Raw genomic sequence first — 21,776 nt, 5'->3', positions numbered from 1 at the left:
GTACCGTGTGTGTTTCTAGCATGTCTATAAGTATAGTGCATTGATTTGACAATATTATGCTAATTTATGTGATTTCATGATGTCGACACACTACTTATTTGAACTAATTGTGATGTCTTCATTCACGGTTGTTTATTAATTATTGTAAATTTATTAATATATCGATAATTACAACAATATAATATAACATGGTTATTTTTACAGACATTTTAAGTTTAAATTTTTAATAATTTCAATTATTTTATTGAAATGTAAAAACTTTATTTGTTTAAAGCACATCATTATATTGTATACACAGGTAAAATTCTTCCGAAATTAATAGACTTAAAGAATGGTCTGTTTTTATTAAAAATTATATAAAGAAACTCATTGAGGCATGCAGGGTGTTTATAGCTTATTTTTTCAACTCCTAAGGGTGGGTAGCTGTGACATATGATTTTTATCAGTTTACGGAAAAGAATTTTTTTTTGTTTATCTAAAATTCTAAATTGTTTCTATTGCGGTTACATATATGTAATATATATTATATTATATTACTTTTATAACTGAAAGAAATATGGCACATAATAATTTATTGCTATTTTCCGGTAAGTACCTAGACATGTTGGTAGGTAATAACTACTAGGTACTGCTTTGATTCTGAATCGTGATTACTGACATATTTAAAACGTGTTAATTAGTAGGTAGATAACTGTTTCGTATATTATGTATTATAATTATTTATAAAACTAATAAAACGGTAGCTCATTAATAAAGACTAGAACAACACGGAGAAGTGCAAATTAAAAATGTTCAAACGAGTGATGAAGGTAAAATTAGGTATGTGGAGTTAGCTGCAGTCTATGGTCATATTATAATTTAAAGAATTATAGTATTATACTTGTATACCTATAATATTATGTACCTATTCAAGCTATAATTTAGGAACCCGTTGTCTTATAAACAATAGTGGAATATACCTTGTTGTGGAAGGGAAAATGAATGAAAACAAGTTATGACGAATTGAACATGAAGTTATGTGGGAAGAGAAGAAAATGGAAAACCTATGGATTGTGTGGACGGTGAAGTGAGGAATTGCGAAGACCCAAATATGTTTAATAAATGCAGAGAGAAAGAAAAATTAAATTAATTAACAGCTTTATTCGATGTGTGTACTGTATTCGTATATAATTATACAGCTCACCAGCCTGATTAGCCTAACAAAACTTATACAGATAGTGGCTTTATATTATATTTAGATACATATAATGCTAGGTACTCCTATATGTGTAAAATGAAATACAATATTTCAACTAAGTCTGTCTGCATATAATTAGCAGTAGTAGAACTGTATAGTAGTGTAATATTAAAATATATACCATAGGAATAATAATGTTTAAAAATGTCATAATATAGTGAAAATTGACTTGAAAATCGACGTATTGCGTGATCTAAATAATTAGGAAATTTTTACCACTAAATAATACTAGCTATTATTACGTATTATAGTGTCATATATGTCAACTGTCAAGTACCTATTTACTAAAGTAGGTACTAAGGATAAGGATTATAACTTTTTTTTATTGAACAAACTGAGTTTCACAAAACTATAGTAATAGATTCGTTTTAAATTTATGAATAGAAATTAATAGAAAATTATTAATTTTCATTTCTGAATACTTATATTATATTATGTTTGTTGAATAGTCGACTCAAATTAACCATATAAGTTACGAATATTTTAAATTAAAATGTTTCACTTTAGCTCGTATGTCGTATAAACCATTCTTTAACATAATATATTAATATAGGTATCTTACATTCATAGCTACCTACTCAATAAACGTTAAAATGTTAGCTATTTCCAGTGGGGTAGTGGCACTCTACCCTATTATTAGGTGTAGCGATCGCTACACTTTGGAAATAAAGGATGGGTGGGTATAATAACATAAAATAATTTATTAACTTGAAATATGTTCTTTATTAATTATCATATTGGTTGCCGGTGGTACCTATTTATTAATATTATCAATTAAAATATGATACAATGTATAAAATAATAGAATTTTGAATTTGTGAGAGATTGAGTGGGTTATGAATATAAAAAAAGTTTATGAATATCAGAATATCTAATATCTATATATATTTTATTTTCAAAGTAATTGTTTTTCTTTCAAAAACGTTAATCTCCACTGAATTATAGACTATAGTGTCATATTTATACCTACTGGCTATGGGTTTCTCATTAAATACATCCAAAATATATACCTCATATAAAAGCTGAAATACTATCTTATTCGTGAACTTAATTGCTTATGTATAATTTATTTTAAAATTCGATATTTATATTTTTATATTTTAAATAACAACATGTCAACAACAAAAAAGAAACATAATAAGTGTCCTTATTGTTATGTTCAAAATTATGTAATTAATTAATTTAAAAATTAATTATCGTCTATTTTATTTGGTTATAATTTTACTTAAAATAATGAGAAAAGATATATTATATGTAACTAGGTACATTTAAGTGATAGATAGAAGCCGATACCTACATATGAAATTATACTAAAATGTATACGGTTGGTTTTTGGAAAAATTAAATTTAACCTAACATATTACTTTAATGGTAAATTAAATCATTAAATATAAATATTCTTATAAATATAAATATAAAATATAATGACAGATAGTTTCCATTCACAATCGTTTTTCTTATTCATTGATAAATATATTTTAATTAATTACAGTGACCTGTTTTTCTACACTGGACATCTTCCATATTGTAAACTGTCTACACAGACACGAGATTTCCTCTAAAAAAACAGGTACCTATATAATAACTGAAATTGATTTAAACGATAAACATCGTTTATTTTTAAATATTATGTGTGCCTCATGACTGACGTTGACACTTCTATTACTGTTTATCATAATTATAATTAAAAACATAGATAAATATTATTGTATATAAATACAAAATACTATCATAATACTATATTTGGGTGTAATAGGTTAGATGTTATTTATATTATCTAATCTGGCGTGAACTCAAAACGAGAGTCATAATCGTGAAAGTGTGATACGCGATTTATACTATATGTATAATATTATATATGTAAAAACAAAACGGTATAAGTTATACTGTATAACATATATAACACGTGAAACTGAGGAAGGAAACCGATCTAATCTTGCGTTTCATTAAAATTCAAAATATTCGTATATACCAACGAATAAATAATTATACCTACTATGATTGTGTAATATGTGACTATTATGATGACTATAATAGGTACTGTATTTCTATAGATTAAGTTGAAATATACATACATTGTTTGTACGTTTATCTATACATAATCAGTAATCACATTCACATATTATTGTAGGTAGTTAATACTTTTATGTTATAGGCAGTAGCTAGCCAGCAGTACCTAATAAATTTAAATTATATTCGTTATACATTTATTATAGGTACACTAATTTATACAATTTATCAAAACGCTAGTCGCAAACGACCGAGACAACGGTCAAATAGCGTTATATTATGCTGTACAATAATGTACATTGTAATATTGTATACCCACATAATACTTACTGCATAATAAATAATAATTGTACCATAGGTCGTACATCGAACCACTGGAGAGTGTAATATCGTAGCTCGTATGTATATAATACAGTCTATACTCGTATTTTGAGCCGATTATAGAGTAAATTAAAGTAGTGCTCTGTTAAATATGACTAATCGTAAAAATTTAAAATTACTGTAAAAAAGTAGTACTCTCCTCTGAATATAAAATATACATCGTGTGAAAGCATGTAAACGATTGTGTTGCAACAATATTACCAATAGAATACTATAATAATATAACTTGTACGTATAAACTAGCATACGGTATTTAAAACGATTTTACCCTATCCAGTTGAAGGGAAATTCAATTCTATGCACTAAATCTAGTTCTTTTTAGAACCTGAGCTAATAGATTTAATAAAGTTTAACAATCCGCAGAATTTATAGTTCTTAAAAGGGTCTATGCAAATTATCGAAATTAGGTAATTACAATTATTTTTGCTGATTGATCAACGATAAATATGTTTGAGTTATCTATAATACATTATTTTATACCAGTGTTTCAGGTTTATACATTTTCTAGTCATGGTTTTGCCATAAGCAACTTAGGGCCTACATTAAGAGCATCAGAAATGGCACACTTATTGTTTTAAGTGTAGATAATATATGTTCCTAGTATGATTTTCATTCATAATATTTTATTCCAATATTGGGCTGCAATTATAAATAAATCCTATAAAGTATTAAGTTTTTAAATGACCTAAAAGTATTGTTTGTTAATATTATGTACATAGACCCATAGAAATTTTTCTAGGGGGGCAATGTTAGGATTTGAGGATAAATTTTATAATTTTACTAGGTGTTTTAAAATAATAACCTTTTTTATTATACTCGTATACAATATATTATATTTTATTATAATTACAACTTATTTTATAATTAATTTAGGTATTAGATACATATAGGTATAAGAAAAAGGTAAAGGTAACTAATCCTCAAAAAGAAATTGTAATCGTCTCACATCTCTTCCGAAACGATAAACATTTTCTTCATAATATTTGTTATTATTAATTAGATCAATTAAATCTAATCTAATGTTTTTAATGTTTTTAATGGTATCCTATACTATTTTTATAACCACTTTCAATTTGTTGTATACTATATAGTAATTTATATTAAAACGTTCAATTAAAAAAAATATTTTGAAAAAGCCAGGGGGGGCAAATGCCCCAGCTTGCCCCCCCCCCCTGTAGGCGCCTTTGATAATGTACTTAAATCATAATTATGATTCCACTCCCATTGAGAATTTTGACTCATGGTAAAATTGGTCCACACTGAAATTGTTCACTGTATATGCCATTAAATGTTATAACCTGCAGTATGTACTCACATTTGCAGACTAGTTGTTGGCAGTATTTGATTTCCCTAATAACCAGATTATAATATATTATAATAAATTATTATATATTATTATAATATTGTTATATTCTGTGTTATAACTATATAAAGTGTAGACTGTATAGGTAATCAATAAGATTAGAAGTCATCCAGTATTCCCTGTTATCACAATACGCTAGCTGCAGGTGCGGATTAACGTATAACTACTATAACTTATTAATTCTAAAATAAATATACACAGTATCTAGTTATTTTGAGTAATTATTTTGAAGTAGCCCTTATTCAAAATACAATGCTGATATTTTAGTGCAGTTTAACCGGAATGGTAAAATAATTTTTAGTATTTATTACATTTAATAAATTTATAAATTTAAATTTAAAATTTAAAAATGTTGTCAATAATGTCAACTGAAGTTATTTAAATAAATATATGCACCAATAGAGTTTTAAAATATATTAGCATTATTAATATTTACCATCATTACCTCATAAGAATACAAATAATTAATTTTATTGCTTAGTATTCAATTATTTTAATGCTTATAAATATGTCTAGCCATTTAGGTTGATTTTAATTTAAATAGTCCATATTTAAACTTTCCTTAGTGCTCAGATAAAAATGATAAGATATCGTATAAATATAAAAACAAACATAATATATGCACGTTATATCCATGATCCATCTTTGGATTTTGATTATACTATACCTACATTACCATTGAATAGGAATTTATGATTTTCGACCTTTAAAAACATAGGTAGCTTATATACATATAGATACTATACCCAAGATTATTTAGACGAATAGGCAAACGTTCACGGGATCAATCGAACGTCATACATTCTTAAGATGCCTAGTTATTCGTCAATTAATATTTATTATAATTTTTTTTATTTGCGAAATTAACAGTAATTAATTTGGGTCGCAGGAGAAGATAGTGGCCGGTTGAGGTCATGACGACGCAATGCGGTCCACCGAAGGTCTGCTGGCACTGCTATGGGTCATCGTCATCATAGCTGTGACTGCGAGGACGCCGCGTGTCGCGGCGGCTACGTGCCCACAGCCCAATGATGCCATCCGGCGGTGCAAGTGTTCCAGCCGAGACAACGAAATACAGATTTGGTGAGTGTTCGAATTCTGATCCGTGATCTGAACCTTTGAACCATGTACAAGGTCAAAAGTATGAGTTTGGTGGTACAGTGGCGTCCACAGGAATTTCTATACTGGAAAACGTTTTAATTTTAGATTCTAAGCGGAGCGATAAAATGTATTGATTTTACAATGTTGTGTGTGTGTGTTTTTTTTTTTTGGTCTGTGTACACGTCTAGTTGTCAAAATAATGCTTCGATTTTCAACTTCAGTAGCTTTTCTGGTTGGAATGTGCACCTAGTTTGTGCACTGGGGAAGTCGAATTTTTAATTTCCCATTAGTTTTCAAAAGCACCAGGAAAATAAATTTAGGAAAAACGGGAATTTTTACCCAAAATCAATTTGAGAAAAATCGAATTTTGATAATGGTGTAATTCTAAAACAAATTACCGTAGACACATGAAATTTTCACTCAATATTTATACCGGCGTTTTCTATACTTGATAACATTTTTTAAGTATTTCAATTTTTTTTTAGTTATTATAAACATTTATAATTTTCGATCTTTTTAGTTTTTTTTTTGTATAAATGATAATAAAATTTAATTCGTTGGATAAAAAAGCTTCAAAATGTAGTCAACATTTTTTTTAATAAGCATTTAAAGTTCAAATTTTGACAAACTACGTAAAAATCACGGAAATTTGCAATTTTGAGTTGGAAATTCATATAAAATTTATCTTTTTAAATCTATTTATAGCTAAGGATTGAAAATTTAAAACAAGGTTCCATGTACGTAGTTGATTCTGCTTCAAAAAAAAATCTAAAAACTATACAAGCACAGTATCTTTTTATAGCTATTTTAAGTTCAAATTTGGATGAAATTACATATTAAATAATCAAGAATAACAATTTTAGTTATATTGTTGTTATTTAAAAATATTATTCGTGGATACTTATATTTCTAAAGTATTCTTTACATTCTAATATTAATTGTTAATGTCGTTAATGCCTTATATTAATACTTTAAAATAAATTGTATATACCTACTTTCTATGAATGATTGAGTGAGTTGGGTACATAATGAATTTGATTTGTATTAAATATACCTAATGTTGGTATATTGTTTTATGGTTCATTTAAGAATGGTTTTAGTAAAGTTAAAAAATTTAAATATGGTATTTTGGGGTGTGGGGGCGAATCCCCCACGAGTTGGTGTTGTTGTATAATTTTAGCACCCTCAGTGTTTGGCCTCTGGTTGCGCCTATGTAGTGGTTGTAGCAAAACTAATCTTATCTGTATTATTTGCACGTATAGGTAGGTACACCGCCATGCGTCGTGGTGGTTTCTAGAAACGTTTTTATTATCTATTACTGTATAGTAAATACCTATACGTGTGACTATAAGTTGTTTTTTTTCTTGCGATTTTATCGACACGTCATTATTTTATTACCTACACTGCTACACAATAGGTAAACGTAATAAGATAGATTTCATCGTCTAACGCTAAGAATGTTTTTCACGATTTCGTTGTTAAAATACGTATACCATGTCCACAAGTAAATTGACTTTCAATTCATTAATGCCTTAATGTCTATATAATTTATACTTTTATCTTGAGGTTTTCTTTCTATTTATGTGGGCTGTGAAATTTATAAATATGTATTTATTTTAATTCGTCCATGGGAACTGCTATTACCTACACATTATAATAATTATCAAATATAGGTATTAACAATAATAATTAAAATATTTTAACATTTAAAAATATTAATGGAATTACCTATATAAATTGGATTCAATTATATTCAGTTGCACTATAACTTGAATTAAATATCTATTTAAATTATTATTTCATACTTATACACCTTTTAGTAGGTATAAATTACGAATAACCATAAATCTTTTCAAATTATTTAAACCTATCTGGCAGTATACTACTTGGCAAAATGTATAGTACCTATTCATATATTATTAAAATAATAATAAGTAGTTAATAAATTACTATATCAAAATCAAATGTATAGATTTTAGTTTTTAGCAATAGCGCCTATAGCTTATGCTTTACAGGTATATAATACCTATTATATAGTTGTACAACTACTTTTATAAATTATAGATTCTAAATAGTTATATTTCCCCTATTTTTAAATATGATGTTCAATTGCAAGTATGATATAAATGACGCTTTTCCCGTAGATAAGTGTACCTAAGTATGATGCAATAATTGTTAATTTACTAATCTATAGTATAATATACAATAAGATGGCAATATATTTATATATTGGAAGCTTAGCAAATTATCGATGATACCCCGATCAATTGAGATAACGATTGAGATATATGTACATTGTATTTTTATTGCTGTATAGGTATAATATAATATATAATTAATATAATAAAGTAATCATAATCACAATAACAAATTTAAATTAATAAATTATTCAAATAATATAAAATCAATTTATATAAAAATGGATTTCTGTCTGTCCTTCATGCGTTCTTAAGCGACTGGACCGATTGTGACAAAATTTGATACTGAGATATAATATTAGACCTATAAACAGAAAATAGGCTAAGTTAAAAGTGATAGGCCCAAATATAATTCAATTGAATATTTGAATATTCAGATTTTTCTCGATAAAATAAATAAAATTACAAAATGATAAACTTAATTGAATATCATTGTAAGATTATTACTCAATATATTTTAATATTTTAACTATTATCTATCTATAAATATAAAAATAAACTGTTAGCATAATCACAGCCCGCGGGGAATGAATTTACGACATAGTTTGAGACATATACTTACCTAAGAAGTAAGATCTTTAATGAGCTACAAAGTGCACGGATTGAGTATATTATATTTTCGAAGCACCTAATTATTGATAACAAAAAACTCATTAAGTGTGAACGATGCTTTTATGAAATATTTTCTATTTTTTCCTAATACAAATGTAAGAAAAGAACAATAATTTGAGAACAATTATTATTTCCTCACGTTAGCTTATCTAAATTATGCTTGTAATTGATTATTTTAATATTAATATATTTTTTTTACGGGCTATGAATAATTTTCTTGATACTTAATCAAATTGCAGGTGTAGTCATGGAGATTCAAAGACCATATTGGATGAGTTGAAGCAGTTAGCCTCATCCGTAACTGATCCAATTGACGAACTAATATTGGAAAATAATGCCATTTCGTCAATTCCTGCCAATGCTTTTTCAACTTTAAAAATTATACGATTAATGTTACGTGAAAATGGAATTCAAAAAGTTGCCACCAATTGGTTGTCTGATCAAGAAACAAGTATTTTAGAATTGTTCATTGTAGAAGCAGAACTTAGAAGTTTTCCAGAGGAAAGTTTAATGGTATTACCTAGACTAGAAGCGTTATCGCTAATTGCAGGATCATTGACGCGACTACCAATAATATCTGGTTTAGCTAGATTGAGGTATGTTCAAATCGAAGCATCTTCGCTGATAAACATGGGAACAGGAAATTTCTTGGGGTTGCCATTTCTAGAGCAGTTACATATTACTGGTTCTCCAAAAATGCAAAAATTGGATGTAGGCACTATACAGGATTTGCCTCGACTATTTTTGTTGAATTTTACGGATTGTGGGATCACGTGGATGCATCCTAGAGCTTTCGCTCGCTTGCCATCACTTATTGAACTATCATTGGTCGGAAACAAGTTAGCTGATGCGTCTAATATCGGAGGAGCAATTAGAGATTTGACCTCTTTGACTACAATAAGACTAGATAGAAATGAATTAGAATTCATTAATGAAGCCACGTTTGTAGATATACCATCATTACGTCACGTTTATCTCTCCACGAATAAGATAAGTGACATACGCAGGGGTGCTTTCCATCGAATGCCCAATCTAAAGTCAATCGATATAAGCAAAAATCAAGTACGCCACATCCACCCAGAGTCATTCACACCCGTCCGTGACAATAATCTAGAAGAATTATGGCTATCAGAAAATTCCATAGACAATGCGATGACAATAAGACTAATCTTAGACATGTTTCCAAAACTTCGTTTTTTGGATGTCAGTAGGAATCAGTTACAGGACATTATTTACGGATCAGTACAGGGCCATTCAAGGCTAGAAATGTTGTATTTAGAACATAATAAACTACAAAGGGTTGGCAGGGAAACATTCACCGCTATGCCAATGTTGAGAGAATTGAGATTATCCAATAATTCACTTTCCAATTATCTAGCAATTCCTTTATGGAATTTACCTATGTTAAAAGGGCTTGACATATCGTTTAACAAATTTGACAAACTAGAGCGCCGTATGCTAGCTACATTACCATCATTAAGACGATTTGATATTAGTCACAATATTGTTTCATCGTTGGATCCGACCACTTTTATCGATACTCCAAATTTAGAACATATCAATATATCTCATAACAACATAGATTCCATAAATTCTCTAACACTATCACATTTATATCATTTGTATGAATTTGATGCAAGTCACAATAAACTTAACCAAGTATGTATTTTATTTTAGTTATATTTAATACCTATTACTTTAGAAAATACAAATGTAATAATTATATAAATTTAGTTTCCTGAAGAAACAAAATTTATTTAGTTAATTCCTATCCTATTATTATTCTGATTAAACATTCTCGTTACACCTAAGTTCAATTTATTATTTCTTTCAATGCTTTTATTTTGAACCACAAATTTAGTCATATATGTTGTTTTATAACACATTTTTAATCTGAGAACCACAGTATTATTCACACATTTATTTTTCATGAAAACATTATCATATTCAAAAATTGTTTATATTCTTTCTGTATTTAAACTTATTGGTTGTAAATAAAAAAATAAATATTAAAAATTCATACAATTTTTATCATAAACATCACAACAAATGTAATATTAAATATTTTTAAATCCTTATTGCTATGAATAAACTCAAAATGAAATATAAATACGATTTACAGTTTGTTGGTGGTATGCCAAGAGCTATCGAATACTTATATTTATCTCACAACAAAATAATGAGCTTGCCGAGTGATAGTTCAACTGATTTACATTTACCAGCCTTGAAGCTTCTTGATGTTTCAGGTAACATATTAAGTAATTTGCTTATAATATGTATATGTGTTACTTTGTCATAAGTTCTGATTCCAAAATAATATTATAATAATATATTATATTTTAAATGTTAGATTATAAATTGAATTTATTTCTTTAGATAATGGTATTCATAGAGTACCATCAAATTCATTGACTGCTTTAAATTTATTGCGTTGGCTTTATTTGGGTGGTAATTCAATGCAACAACTGGATAATGGAGCATTCAGTGGATTGAACCAATTAGAAATTCTAACATTAAATGACAATAAATTATTAAGCATACATCCGAATACTTTTAAGGAGTTGCCTCTTCTTGTAAGTTTAATGAAATAAAATTAAATACAAAAAATACAAACAATATCTGATTTATATTGTTTTTTAGAACGAATTAAATTTGAAAGGTAATAGATTAGAGATTTTAGAGCCATCTCTGTTGGCTAATAATAAAAAATTGAAAAAACTCGATGTAAGTCATAACAGACTTACTGAAATTCATGAATCATATTTTTCTGTAAATAAGTAAGTTCAAATAAAACTATTTAACTATTTACATCGATGCATAATAATTTGTTTATTTATTTAGGGAACTTGAAGAACTATCTATTTCTCATAATTCTTTATCGGACTTTCCGTCATCATTAGCTGCGAATCCAAATTTAAAAATTTTAGATTTAAGAAATAACGAAATTAAACAAATGAAAAGTGGAATGGTCTCATCAATGCCATACTTGAAAGAGTTGTATTTATCAGAAAACAACTTAAACATTTTAAATGAAGGGGCCTTCCAACAGCTACCAAATCTGACTATTTTAGAAATGGAAGGAAATAATCTTAATACATTACCTTCGTATGGAATTCAAAGCTTGCCAAATCTCATGGTTGTAAAAATGGCTAGAAACAAATTGGTATCCTTACCAAGTGCAGCTATGGTAAACCTACCAATGTTACAAATTGTCGAACTGCAACAAAACCAACTTAATGAGATAGCTAGTGATGCATTTGTTGGTATACCAAATTTAATTATGATGAACTTGAGCCACAATTATTTGAATGGGATGGAGAAATCGGGTTTAAATAATCTAAGAAACTTGGAAGTTCTTGATTTAAGCCATAACAAATTAAAACAAATAACCACTAGAAGCATACAAAATATGCACTCATTAATCATGTTAAAAGTTAGTTGTATAAGATATTCTTACAACAATTATTGTTGTATAATATGTTCATAAAAATATTATACATACATTTTTATTGTTCTAGCTTGATAACAACCGACTGTGCAATATTGTTGGAAACCCATTTGAAGGAATGAGCCGCCTAAGAGTATTAAGCTTACGGGACAATAAGATGACTTCACTCTCAGAATCGACGTTTAACAGTATCAAACCTACAATATCTCGTTTGGATGTCGATGGTGATTTTAATTTTTTATACATATTATAATATAATTGATTTTACTTCAGTCGCATTTTTCTTATACTAGTTCTGTGTTATATGATTCGTATGCATTAACAATACTACAGTAAAGCTTTTTAAACAATAAATTAATATTATAAACTTACCGAATAACATTTTTATTTTGTTTTATAATTCATTATTATGTATACATAGGTAATCCAGTACACTGTGCTTGTAACATGAAGTGGTTACAGTCGTGGTTAAGAACGACAGCTGACAGTTTTGGCCCTAGATGCACCGATGGTACATTGCTGAGGGAAATGCCTTTTACATCAAAACACTGTGATGAAAAAGAATCAAACAATATAGAGGAAAACATTCCAGGCTGTGAAATTGAATCTATTTCTGTTGCTAATGGTGAGAGAAGCGTAAAAACGCGTCATCGATCTCAAATTTACAAACATGTGTTATAACTTATATTTAAATACTATTTTAGCAAATATGGTAACATCAAATAAGGTATCAACGTGGACAAACAGTGAAGAATCAGATAAAAATAAACCCCTGCCAGAAGAAACCGATTATTTTTACGACGAAGTTGTCGATTTAAATGACAAAACTGAACTCCAAAGAGGTTTTTCAACTGAGAAAACATTATCAACAATATCTCCTGAAATTTTATCACACTATGTACCCGGCGATACACCAACATTGTATGCCAGTTCTCGACCTAATAGCTCTTCTTCTTACACCGATGACCACTCGGTGCAGAGCAATGCTGGTGGTACTGCGTACACATTTTTCGGCGTACCAATACCACCATTGAGTTTAAACAATATATGGGGCCAAGCTAAAGGCACTGGTAAAAGACTCAAGGATGGTAGACGAAATTCATTGCCAAAAAGAACGTCGACAGTAGACCAAGATAGTGTTGCACCGATGTTACCAGTTACTGGTGGTTTCCGACCACTGATGACGACTCCAGATAATAATTTCTTTGGGGAAGATGGGGAGGATGTAGATGACGTAGAAAACATTTACAGAAATAATAGTGCATCCAATAAGATTATAGGTTCTGGCAGTCCTCCACGGTATCAACTAAGCAGCACCACAAAATCACCATACCACCATGATCGATTTTCCAGCAGTGACTTAAGTTATTCTAAATTCATAAACATTACGACTCGTGATTCCTTATTCGAGTCAGCCACTATAAATTCGATCATTAGACCAACCGCTAAACTAAATATATCCAACAATCAGCAACAAACGCTGTCGTCAGCTACCACCTTACAAAGCGATGATTCGGTTAACCAATCTGAAATTTCACTTGTTCAACTTTCAACAGGTAATAACATGTCGTCCAAGTTCTAATACAATTGTAATGTCATTATATTTTAGAAGTCTATGTTATCTCATATGAATGTAATTTTATATTTATCCCAAATAGCAATACGTTTCTTGTATTCATATGTATATTTTTAATTATTTATACATGCATAATATGTTACAAGCTTACCAAGAAACTGATCACTGTGAGAAACTGAACTATTGATGAATTCCTTGTTAGTTTTTCAGTACCGGGTAAAAAATATCAGTAATTCTCAGATATATCTAGTAATTGTTTACAATAACCCTAATTTGTTTGGGAAAATTAAAAATACACATATACAAAAAAAATTTTAATTACCTAATTGACTATAATTTGATTGACTTCACGACATAAAATTAAATTACTTATAGTAAATATATACAACTTTTTCAGTTCTCTCGTTGAAGATTATTCTATTCATTCTAAGATACCATTTAAAGTTGGTCATAGAAATAATGCTAAATGTATCATCTTCACGAATAATTTAGATTTTTATTTAATTTAAAATGTAAATAAAATTGCAGATTGAGCCTCAATTTTAAAATACTTAAATTATATGTATGTTATATAATTATAATATGTATATATATTTACATTACGTAATATCACATTTTATAAAAACATAAACGACGCCAATCGGTATCTTTATTTCACCATTGTCGCTTGCCCCCCCCCCCCCCCAAGGGGGTCATATCCCCTTTGTCTTATTTGTGTCACATAATATATACGATTAAGTTATTATAGTATGTTAACTGTTATATAACGTGGTCCGTGAATCGAAAAATTCATATTATCCAGTCTGCAAAAATCTGAGTTCGCCACTTCTGTGTGCCTAAGAACGTCAAAAACCGTTTAACATCAATGGGACTATTTTGGAATCTAGTGTTCTCCGTTAGTCTCTTATAGACTATTTATTTATGAATTTATTAAAAATTGTTTTATTTATGTTATATTATAAATTAATATGTAGCTTTACCTACTTACAAGTTAAGCAAACATAATGGCGTAAATCAATTACCCACCCAAATAAATCACCACTCAAGTATCATTTTTCATGCTGAAGTTAAATAAAATATTTGTGGTATTGAGTCATATTCAGTTATCTGGTTTAACCAAAAAGTTCAGTCTATATCGTTAAAAGCATCTCTGGAGAATACCTTAGAGAATATAAAAATATACTATTATGTTTTTAAAGTGGTTATTTCAACAGTAGTCTATACTCTATAACAATTGAGAATTAAGGGCATAAGTCACATACGTTTCTAATGAGATTTCTATTGAAAAACACGTATTTTTATATATAAATTAGCACCAATGAGAATAATTATATAGGATATAGGATTTTTGTGCCTTACTTTATAGATTATTGTAAGGTGACCATAACAATAAAATAAAAATACGGGAGACTTTGGTTACATAAATAAATATAGTAATATAAAAAAACCAAAATAGTTTTGAAATGCAAATAATAATGTAACAGTACAAAAAAAAATAAAAAATATTCTGATTATGCCTAGTAAATTTCTTGCTGCGCTATTTTTATGTACTTTCGTGCTGAAAGAAATTCTAATTTTAAATTTATAATGAAAACGTACTTTTTGGAATTTCGATAACAAATTATTATCGAACTGTTGGCGTATACAGTTAATTTTAAATTTTTAAATTACACCACTATGTCACTACGACTACATTAAATGTCTACCGTGTACTCGAAACTCGTGAACAAATATTAATAGCACATATTATTTATAATTTTACATAATACAATTGTATGGATATTAAAAAATATATTTTAGTCCACAAAACGCACTCATTTGAAAACAAACTGGTTATAGCTAATGGTATTGTACTTGTTGTACAGAAATGATTTTTTTTTAATTCCTATGCAATAGTTTTATTCTTCGTACATTACACGTCCTTCTCCCTTGTCCCACGCTACAGGTTAGGTTAGGCGTACCCTTGTGATAATTGCTTTTTAATGTACCTACACCCGTAAAGTCATGTGTTCACAGGGGGATCCACGACGACGAGTTCGGCGACCCTACAACAGCGTCAGTTTTCTTCCGTCACACAGCCGGCCGCGGCAGCAGCATCGACAACGGCGCCCGGTACGGCCGCAGCGACCTCCGAAGCGGTCAACGTGTCCACGCCATCGTCACTGACCGGCTTCTTGGCACCTGGTGGTCAGCTGCCGGAGCACAAAGATGGAACCAGTGGTCAGGCTCCGGTGTACAAAAATGCAACCGTTGGTCAGGTGCCAGCGTCGCACAAAGACGGCGGTGGTGTAGTAGTGACCGGCAAGCCATCCATCGTGAAGGTAACGTTGAGCCCACCAGGTCAACAGGGCCCGCCTCAGTTGCAGCAACAGCAACAGCTACAACAACAGCCCCAGTACCAGAGGCCCCAGGCGGCAGCTGAAGACGCAAAGTACCCGAAGAATGGTGCCAACAACCATCAGCAAGCGTACCAACTGCCGTCGCCTACTAGATCGTCAGATGCGTTTCAGTCGACGCCATTTAAGACAAGTTCAGCGAGTGACTGGTACTATGTCAACTACAACAAGACAAACGTGGAACCGTTTGTCAGTAAGACTTCGTCTACGGCGTCCCGCGCTGGACGACCACCTACTGTTTCAGCCGCGGCAGCGATTGTTGTGACTGCCTTGACGGCCGTTTCCAGTTTTGAACGATCACCCGCGACCCTTGTAATACCATACTGTACACTGACCTATATTTTATATTATTATTACTGTCATAATTTTTATTATTAATTTATCCTTCGTGAATTACAGTAAATAACCTATATCTATCTATATATACAAATATGGTTTTACTTTATAGGATAATGTAATAGGTAATATTGTTTAGGTTTAGATTACGCATTGTTATATTATACAAGTGAACCACTACTGAACATACCAATGTGTTATACCTATATAATATAGCCTATGGTGTATACAATATACAATAATTGTATTACTCGATTTGTAATCATATTTCGTATTTGTATAGTCTGTAACGAAGCCAAGAGGTGGCTAAATGGATTCATCCCCCCCCCCCCCAAAAAAAAAAATGTTTCAAAAAGTTTCAAAATGCATTCAGTACCCTAAGAACGTATTATGTTTGACAAAACCCTCTTGTATTACAATTCTAATTTTTACGATTATTGCTTCATAACTATATAATGACAATTGTCATCGACCTACATATTATCATCATCATCAAACTCATGCAAAGGATGCCCTATAATTGGTATAGTTAAGCCTCTTCTTCATAACACATTTTCAGCCACTAAAGTAAAATTCTGTCTACGCCACTGATTGAAGTTTATCATAAATTTAACTGTTATGTATAATATTTGAATACACCTATTATTTATTAAAAGAATGTCACATACACTATGTGTTATCTTCGTCTTATAAACGTACAACATGGCCAATTTTACGTCGAAAATAAACCATTTTACTCTATTAATTTCAAAGATACAACGGATTAATCCATGATGAAATTTAAAGGAGAGATTATTATTCAGGGCATCTCTAAGAATTTTTGAAATTATTATTTTTTAGTAAGTTATGATTATTTTATAATTTAAAAGAATGTATAGTTTCAAAAAGAGCATAGCTTGCTCCTTAATACAAAATATCAATAATAGCCTTTTGGTTTCAAATGTTATAATAGGTGAGTAGGTATTATCTCTAATTTTATAATTTATTGAGTAAAAAAGAGTAAAATGTATTTATTGTAAACGAACAATTTGTCATATTGTACATCCGAAAGAATGATACAACACACGCATAGTGTAGCGTTTTCTTAAATAGTTAAAATTAGTTTAAGCAGTAGCATTGGTTGTGACCAATTATTGTATTATTGTAGTTGTAGATATAATATACCTACATGGCTAAATATCGGTACATGTGAATATGTAATTTTGTAATAAACATTCATATTGTACTTCACGTCCACGTAGTAATAACTATTTTACGCCTTACTATAGTTGTTGTGTTATATTGTATCGTATCGCTTCAAATTGTAATAAGTAGAAAATTGAATCATTAGAAAATCGTCGTTTTTTAGTTGTAACAAATGTTATGAATACCTATAACTTATGCGTACCTATGAAATAATACTGAACCTAATCACGCCAAGATTTAAAATTAACAATTTTTCGAGCATATTAAAATAATATTATAAGCATTATATTTTTGTACACATCAAAATAAATGGTAACTTCTTATAAAATATATACTTTATTCAATAATTATTAGGTAGTCTTTTATCTAAAATGCCTATACCAGATATTACCTCTAGTGTAAATTGTAATTTCTAATAAGTATTGTACATCGATTATAGTGTAAGTATGTGTAATGTAGTATTATGCACAATTGTATCATAATTATATTATATTTGATGGTTTAAAATATATATTTTATTTTCAATTATTTCTGAACTATATGAATTAGGAACCTAGCATAGCCTTTACGGCAGGGCCTTGCGCCTAAATCAACCAGAACAGGTAATACCTCTAATAACACTTAAAAAAAAATCAAACACCCGTAATCCACAAAACCCTAATATTTTCTCTTAAAAACGCCAGAATTATCCAAAAAAAAAAAAATAACATTTTATACTTCAATCTTTGTGTGAATTAATTTGTAAGGATTTTATGTGGTTCGTTAGTTGTTGATTTTTTGAATATTGACATTTTTATCATTTCTTTTATTTCTTTTCAGTTTATTTTGTAATAGTTAATACCGACATAAACCTGTAGTTGTATAATACTTGATTACAAGCAACTTTTTATGAGACCATTTTCTGACCATCCTACAGATTTATTTATTGTGTCCATTATTAATACAATGGTTCTTAACCGGTGTGACGTGGCACAATACTGTGCCGAGAGATCGACTAGGTGTGCCGCGAGAAGTTTCTGATATTTGTAATAATTATTCTGGTAAAAATATTGAAAAACGTTTTATTATAGTATCGTTGCATTTGTGTTGAGTGTGCCGCGAAAACTTGTGATGTATAATGATGTGCCGTGAACCATAAAAGCTTGAGAACCTCTGCATCAATAATTTAGTACAAGCTAAACAAGTTTCCAAAGCGATTTCCAAAAAAAATTTTAATATCTACATATTTACTTCATTATTCTACACGACTGTATTATCGATATACACCATTTAGTATCTTTTCTACACAAAAAAATTTGTTTAAAGAAAACAATAAGATGCAACATAATACAAATGTATATATTAATTATATATATATATAAATTAATTGGCAGATTTTGTGTAAGTATATTTTCATAATTTATTAATTTTATCACAATACCTTTTTACGCCTCAATGTGATTTAATTAAATTAATAAGCATTTAAGATTATACTTCAACTATTATGTGAATTACCTATAGGTATCTATTATATTTTGTATTAAATAAGAATTTAATCCGAATTTTTAAAATAAGACTGTCAAAATTTACAGTTTAAGACAAAATAATTTAAAGTTTAAAATTAAGATATATTAAAGAGTTTGTTACCTATAGGCTATAAGAATATGAATTTAAAACCAAAAAGTTAAATACCTACTTATAATCGTACTCTACATTATAACTTAAGAAGTATTATGAAACACTTAAAAAAAAAATTGTAATTGAATGCTAGGGCCGCTAGGGGAAGATTATTAGTAGGCATATTTTAAAACATGGACGAAAAAAATTCGATTTTAAAATACAAGACTGACTTTTTCGTATAATAGCAGCATCATCACAAGTTATAGAATACAATACCACCACCACACTAAATTTTGTCAAAAAAATGTATTATAATTTCCAGTAATTTTGTTTATTTTTATTAACGGTATGAAAACTTATTGGGAATCTTTTATTCAATTTTCAATTATTAACTATAAGATGAAAAGCCTTTATGAGTTTTTAATTTAAAAATATTTGCACATTTTTGTGAATTTTTCGAACATTTTTGTAGTAATTCTAACATCAGATAATCTTAAAAAAGCATTGTGTTTAATGTTCAAGCTTTTTTTAAATTACACTTGGTAATTAAAACTTATGAAGAACATATTATTAAATGTTCAAACTTTTTATCACGTGATAAAAAACATCATTGTAAAATTAATAGGTACCTACATCGCTGTCATCAGAATCAACAATGTTAGCTAAAACTAGGTTAGGTTGTTAAGTTAAGTTAAAAAAGCTAAATATTATAAAATTGAAGAGATTAATTTAAGCCTACACGTGAAAATGTGAAAAAGAGGCTCTGTATAACTATGTATCGGTGGTGGCAAACCTTTTTTAGGCCAAGTGCCAAATGTTTCAAATCAAGGTTTTGAAGTCATATCATAAATACTAAATAGTGCATAAAAATTTTTACATAGGAATATTATAATTCTTTAAATATATATAATTTTTTTTTTTTGAATTTTACATAACTAAAATTTTATAAATATCATAACTTTTTATAAGTTTAATTTTTCATGTAGGTACTACTGAACTTTGACCAACGAAACACTTTTGACAAGTGTGTGTAGTTTACCACCCCTGATGTATGTTATGTCCTTGATTTCAACTACGTTCAGACACTTAGGATCAGAAGATCCACAAAATTGAAAGAATGATTTTATATGCATATATACCTAACATGTAAGTGGTATACCTATGTCGCTTGCACAGTTGCGTATACTTTAACTAAGCCTTTGTTTATCCTGCAACATTATTATTAAAATGCTGGAAATATGGGATTTTTATAGCCCCATATCCTGTCATGATCAACGTAATGGGTACCAAAAATAAACAAAAATATAAGTATTAGTTATTACTAAAGAGTAAAGACCGGATTTAATTGATATTACAACTTTTTTTGCATTTAAGATAAATCAAATCTGATCAAATATGCACACGATTTGTATTAATTGCAGTCTTTCTATTTTATTTTATTTATGTTGCAATTTTTTATATTTTTCGTTATTAAATGTACCAATCAATATTTCTTAACTAATTTTATAATATAAAAATAATAAAATTGTTTAAGTATAAAGGTGTAATATAAGTATAGATATATACGTGGCGATATGGACTTCTATAGGTCAATAATAATATCGTTAACAATAGTTTATTACCCGTTACGATTACAGTTTTCAAAATAGTTTGTATATTGAAAAAGACAATTATTAAATTGTTAGTATCAGTTGCTTTCGTGTAATTATTATTATTAAAAATAATATATTTTAATTATTAAATACTTTAAATAATTTTTAAGAAAATAAATAATAGTTATACATTTTGAAATATTTTAAGAATACATTTTATTATGCAATTATTGTATTATTTTCATTGCAATTTCGGCATATTTTTAGCGCAACTAAATCTGGTCTTTAGTTATTACCTACCTAGTAGGTAGTTAAAGCAGGTAAACATTTGACACATTTTGAATAAATTATTATGAAAAAAATACAAGCAAAAAATAATATTCAAATTTCTTAATGTAATTGTAATAACATGATTAAGCACCTATATAATTCAAAATTTTGTAGATATACTTGAAGTACTGAACCATGGCGACAAAAATCTTAAATTTTATGTATAATAGGTATAATTTATATTAGTGTTTATATATCAATTAAAATTTACATTTATATACTACACCCAAATCAAAACTTTGATTTTGGTACGTAATGTATTGAGTTCTGTTTTTGATAGTTGTATATTTAAATACTATACAAACCATGAAATTTATACGGTATAGAAAAGTTATTTTTCATCAACTTGGAGGAGACAATGCGCTAAAAATAGTCTTATATACAATTGATAATCAAAATAATACACAAATGA

General features: G+C 28.7%; 1 protein-coding gene across 2 annotated transcripts in view; it reads left to right on the top strand.

The window, feature by feature from the left end:
• atk (artichoke) overlaps positions 1–18,371 on the top strand; it is a 36,121-nt gene extending 17,750 nt beyond the window's left edge. Inside the window, exons 2-11 of one of the 2 annotated variants that reach the window (XM_015512527.2) lie at positions 5,881–6,074; positions 9,142–10,561; positions 11,025–11,148; positions 11,279–11,475; positions 11,543–11,679; positions 11,744–12,335; positions 12,421–12,574; positions 12,772–12,975; positions 13,055–13,906; positions 15,943–18,371. In XM_015512527.2, coding sequence (XP_015368013.2) covers positions 5,917–6,074; positions 9,142–10,561; positions 11,025–11,148; positions 11,279–11,475; positions 11,543–11,679; positions 11,744–12,335; positions 12,421–12,574; positions 12,772–12,975; positions 13,055–13,906; positions 15,943–16,700 — 4,596 coding nt within the window. In that variant the 5' untranslated portion in view covers positions 5,881–5,916 and the 3' untranslated portion in view covers positions 16,701–18,371. Of the gene's footprint in view, positions 1–5,880; positions 6,075–9,141; positions 10,562–11,024; positions 11,149–11,278; positions 11,476–11,542; positions 11,680–11,743; positions 12,336–12,420; positions 12,575–12,771; positions 12,976–13,054; positions 13,907–15,928 lie in introns of both variants that reach the window. The other variant, XM_015512529.2, reaches the window with a different exon arrangement.
• Positions 18,372–21,776: the final 3,405 nt, after the last annotated feature.

The sequence above is a fragment of the Diuraphis noxia genome, unplaced genomic scaffold (genome assembly GCF_037042655.1).
Source record: "Diuraphis noxia isolate RWA-SAM2 unplaced genomic scaffold, SU_Dnox_SAM2 contig0001, whole genome shotgun sequence".
Classification (NCBI taxonomy): Eukaryota; Metazoa; Arthropoda; class Insecta; order Hemiptera; family Aphididae; genus Diuraphis; species Diuraphis noxia.
The sequence above is the reverse complement of the archived record's forward strand: the minus strand, read 5'-3'. Positions and strand labels throughout refer to the sequence as shown.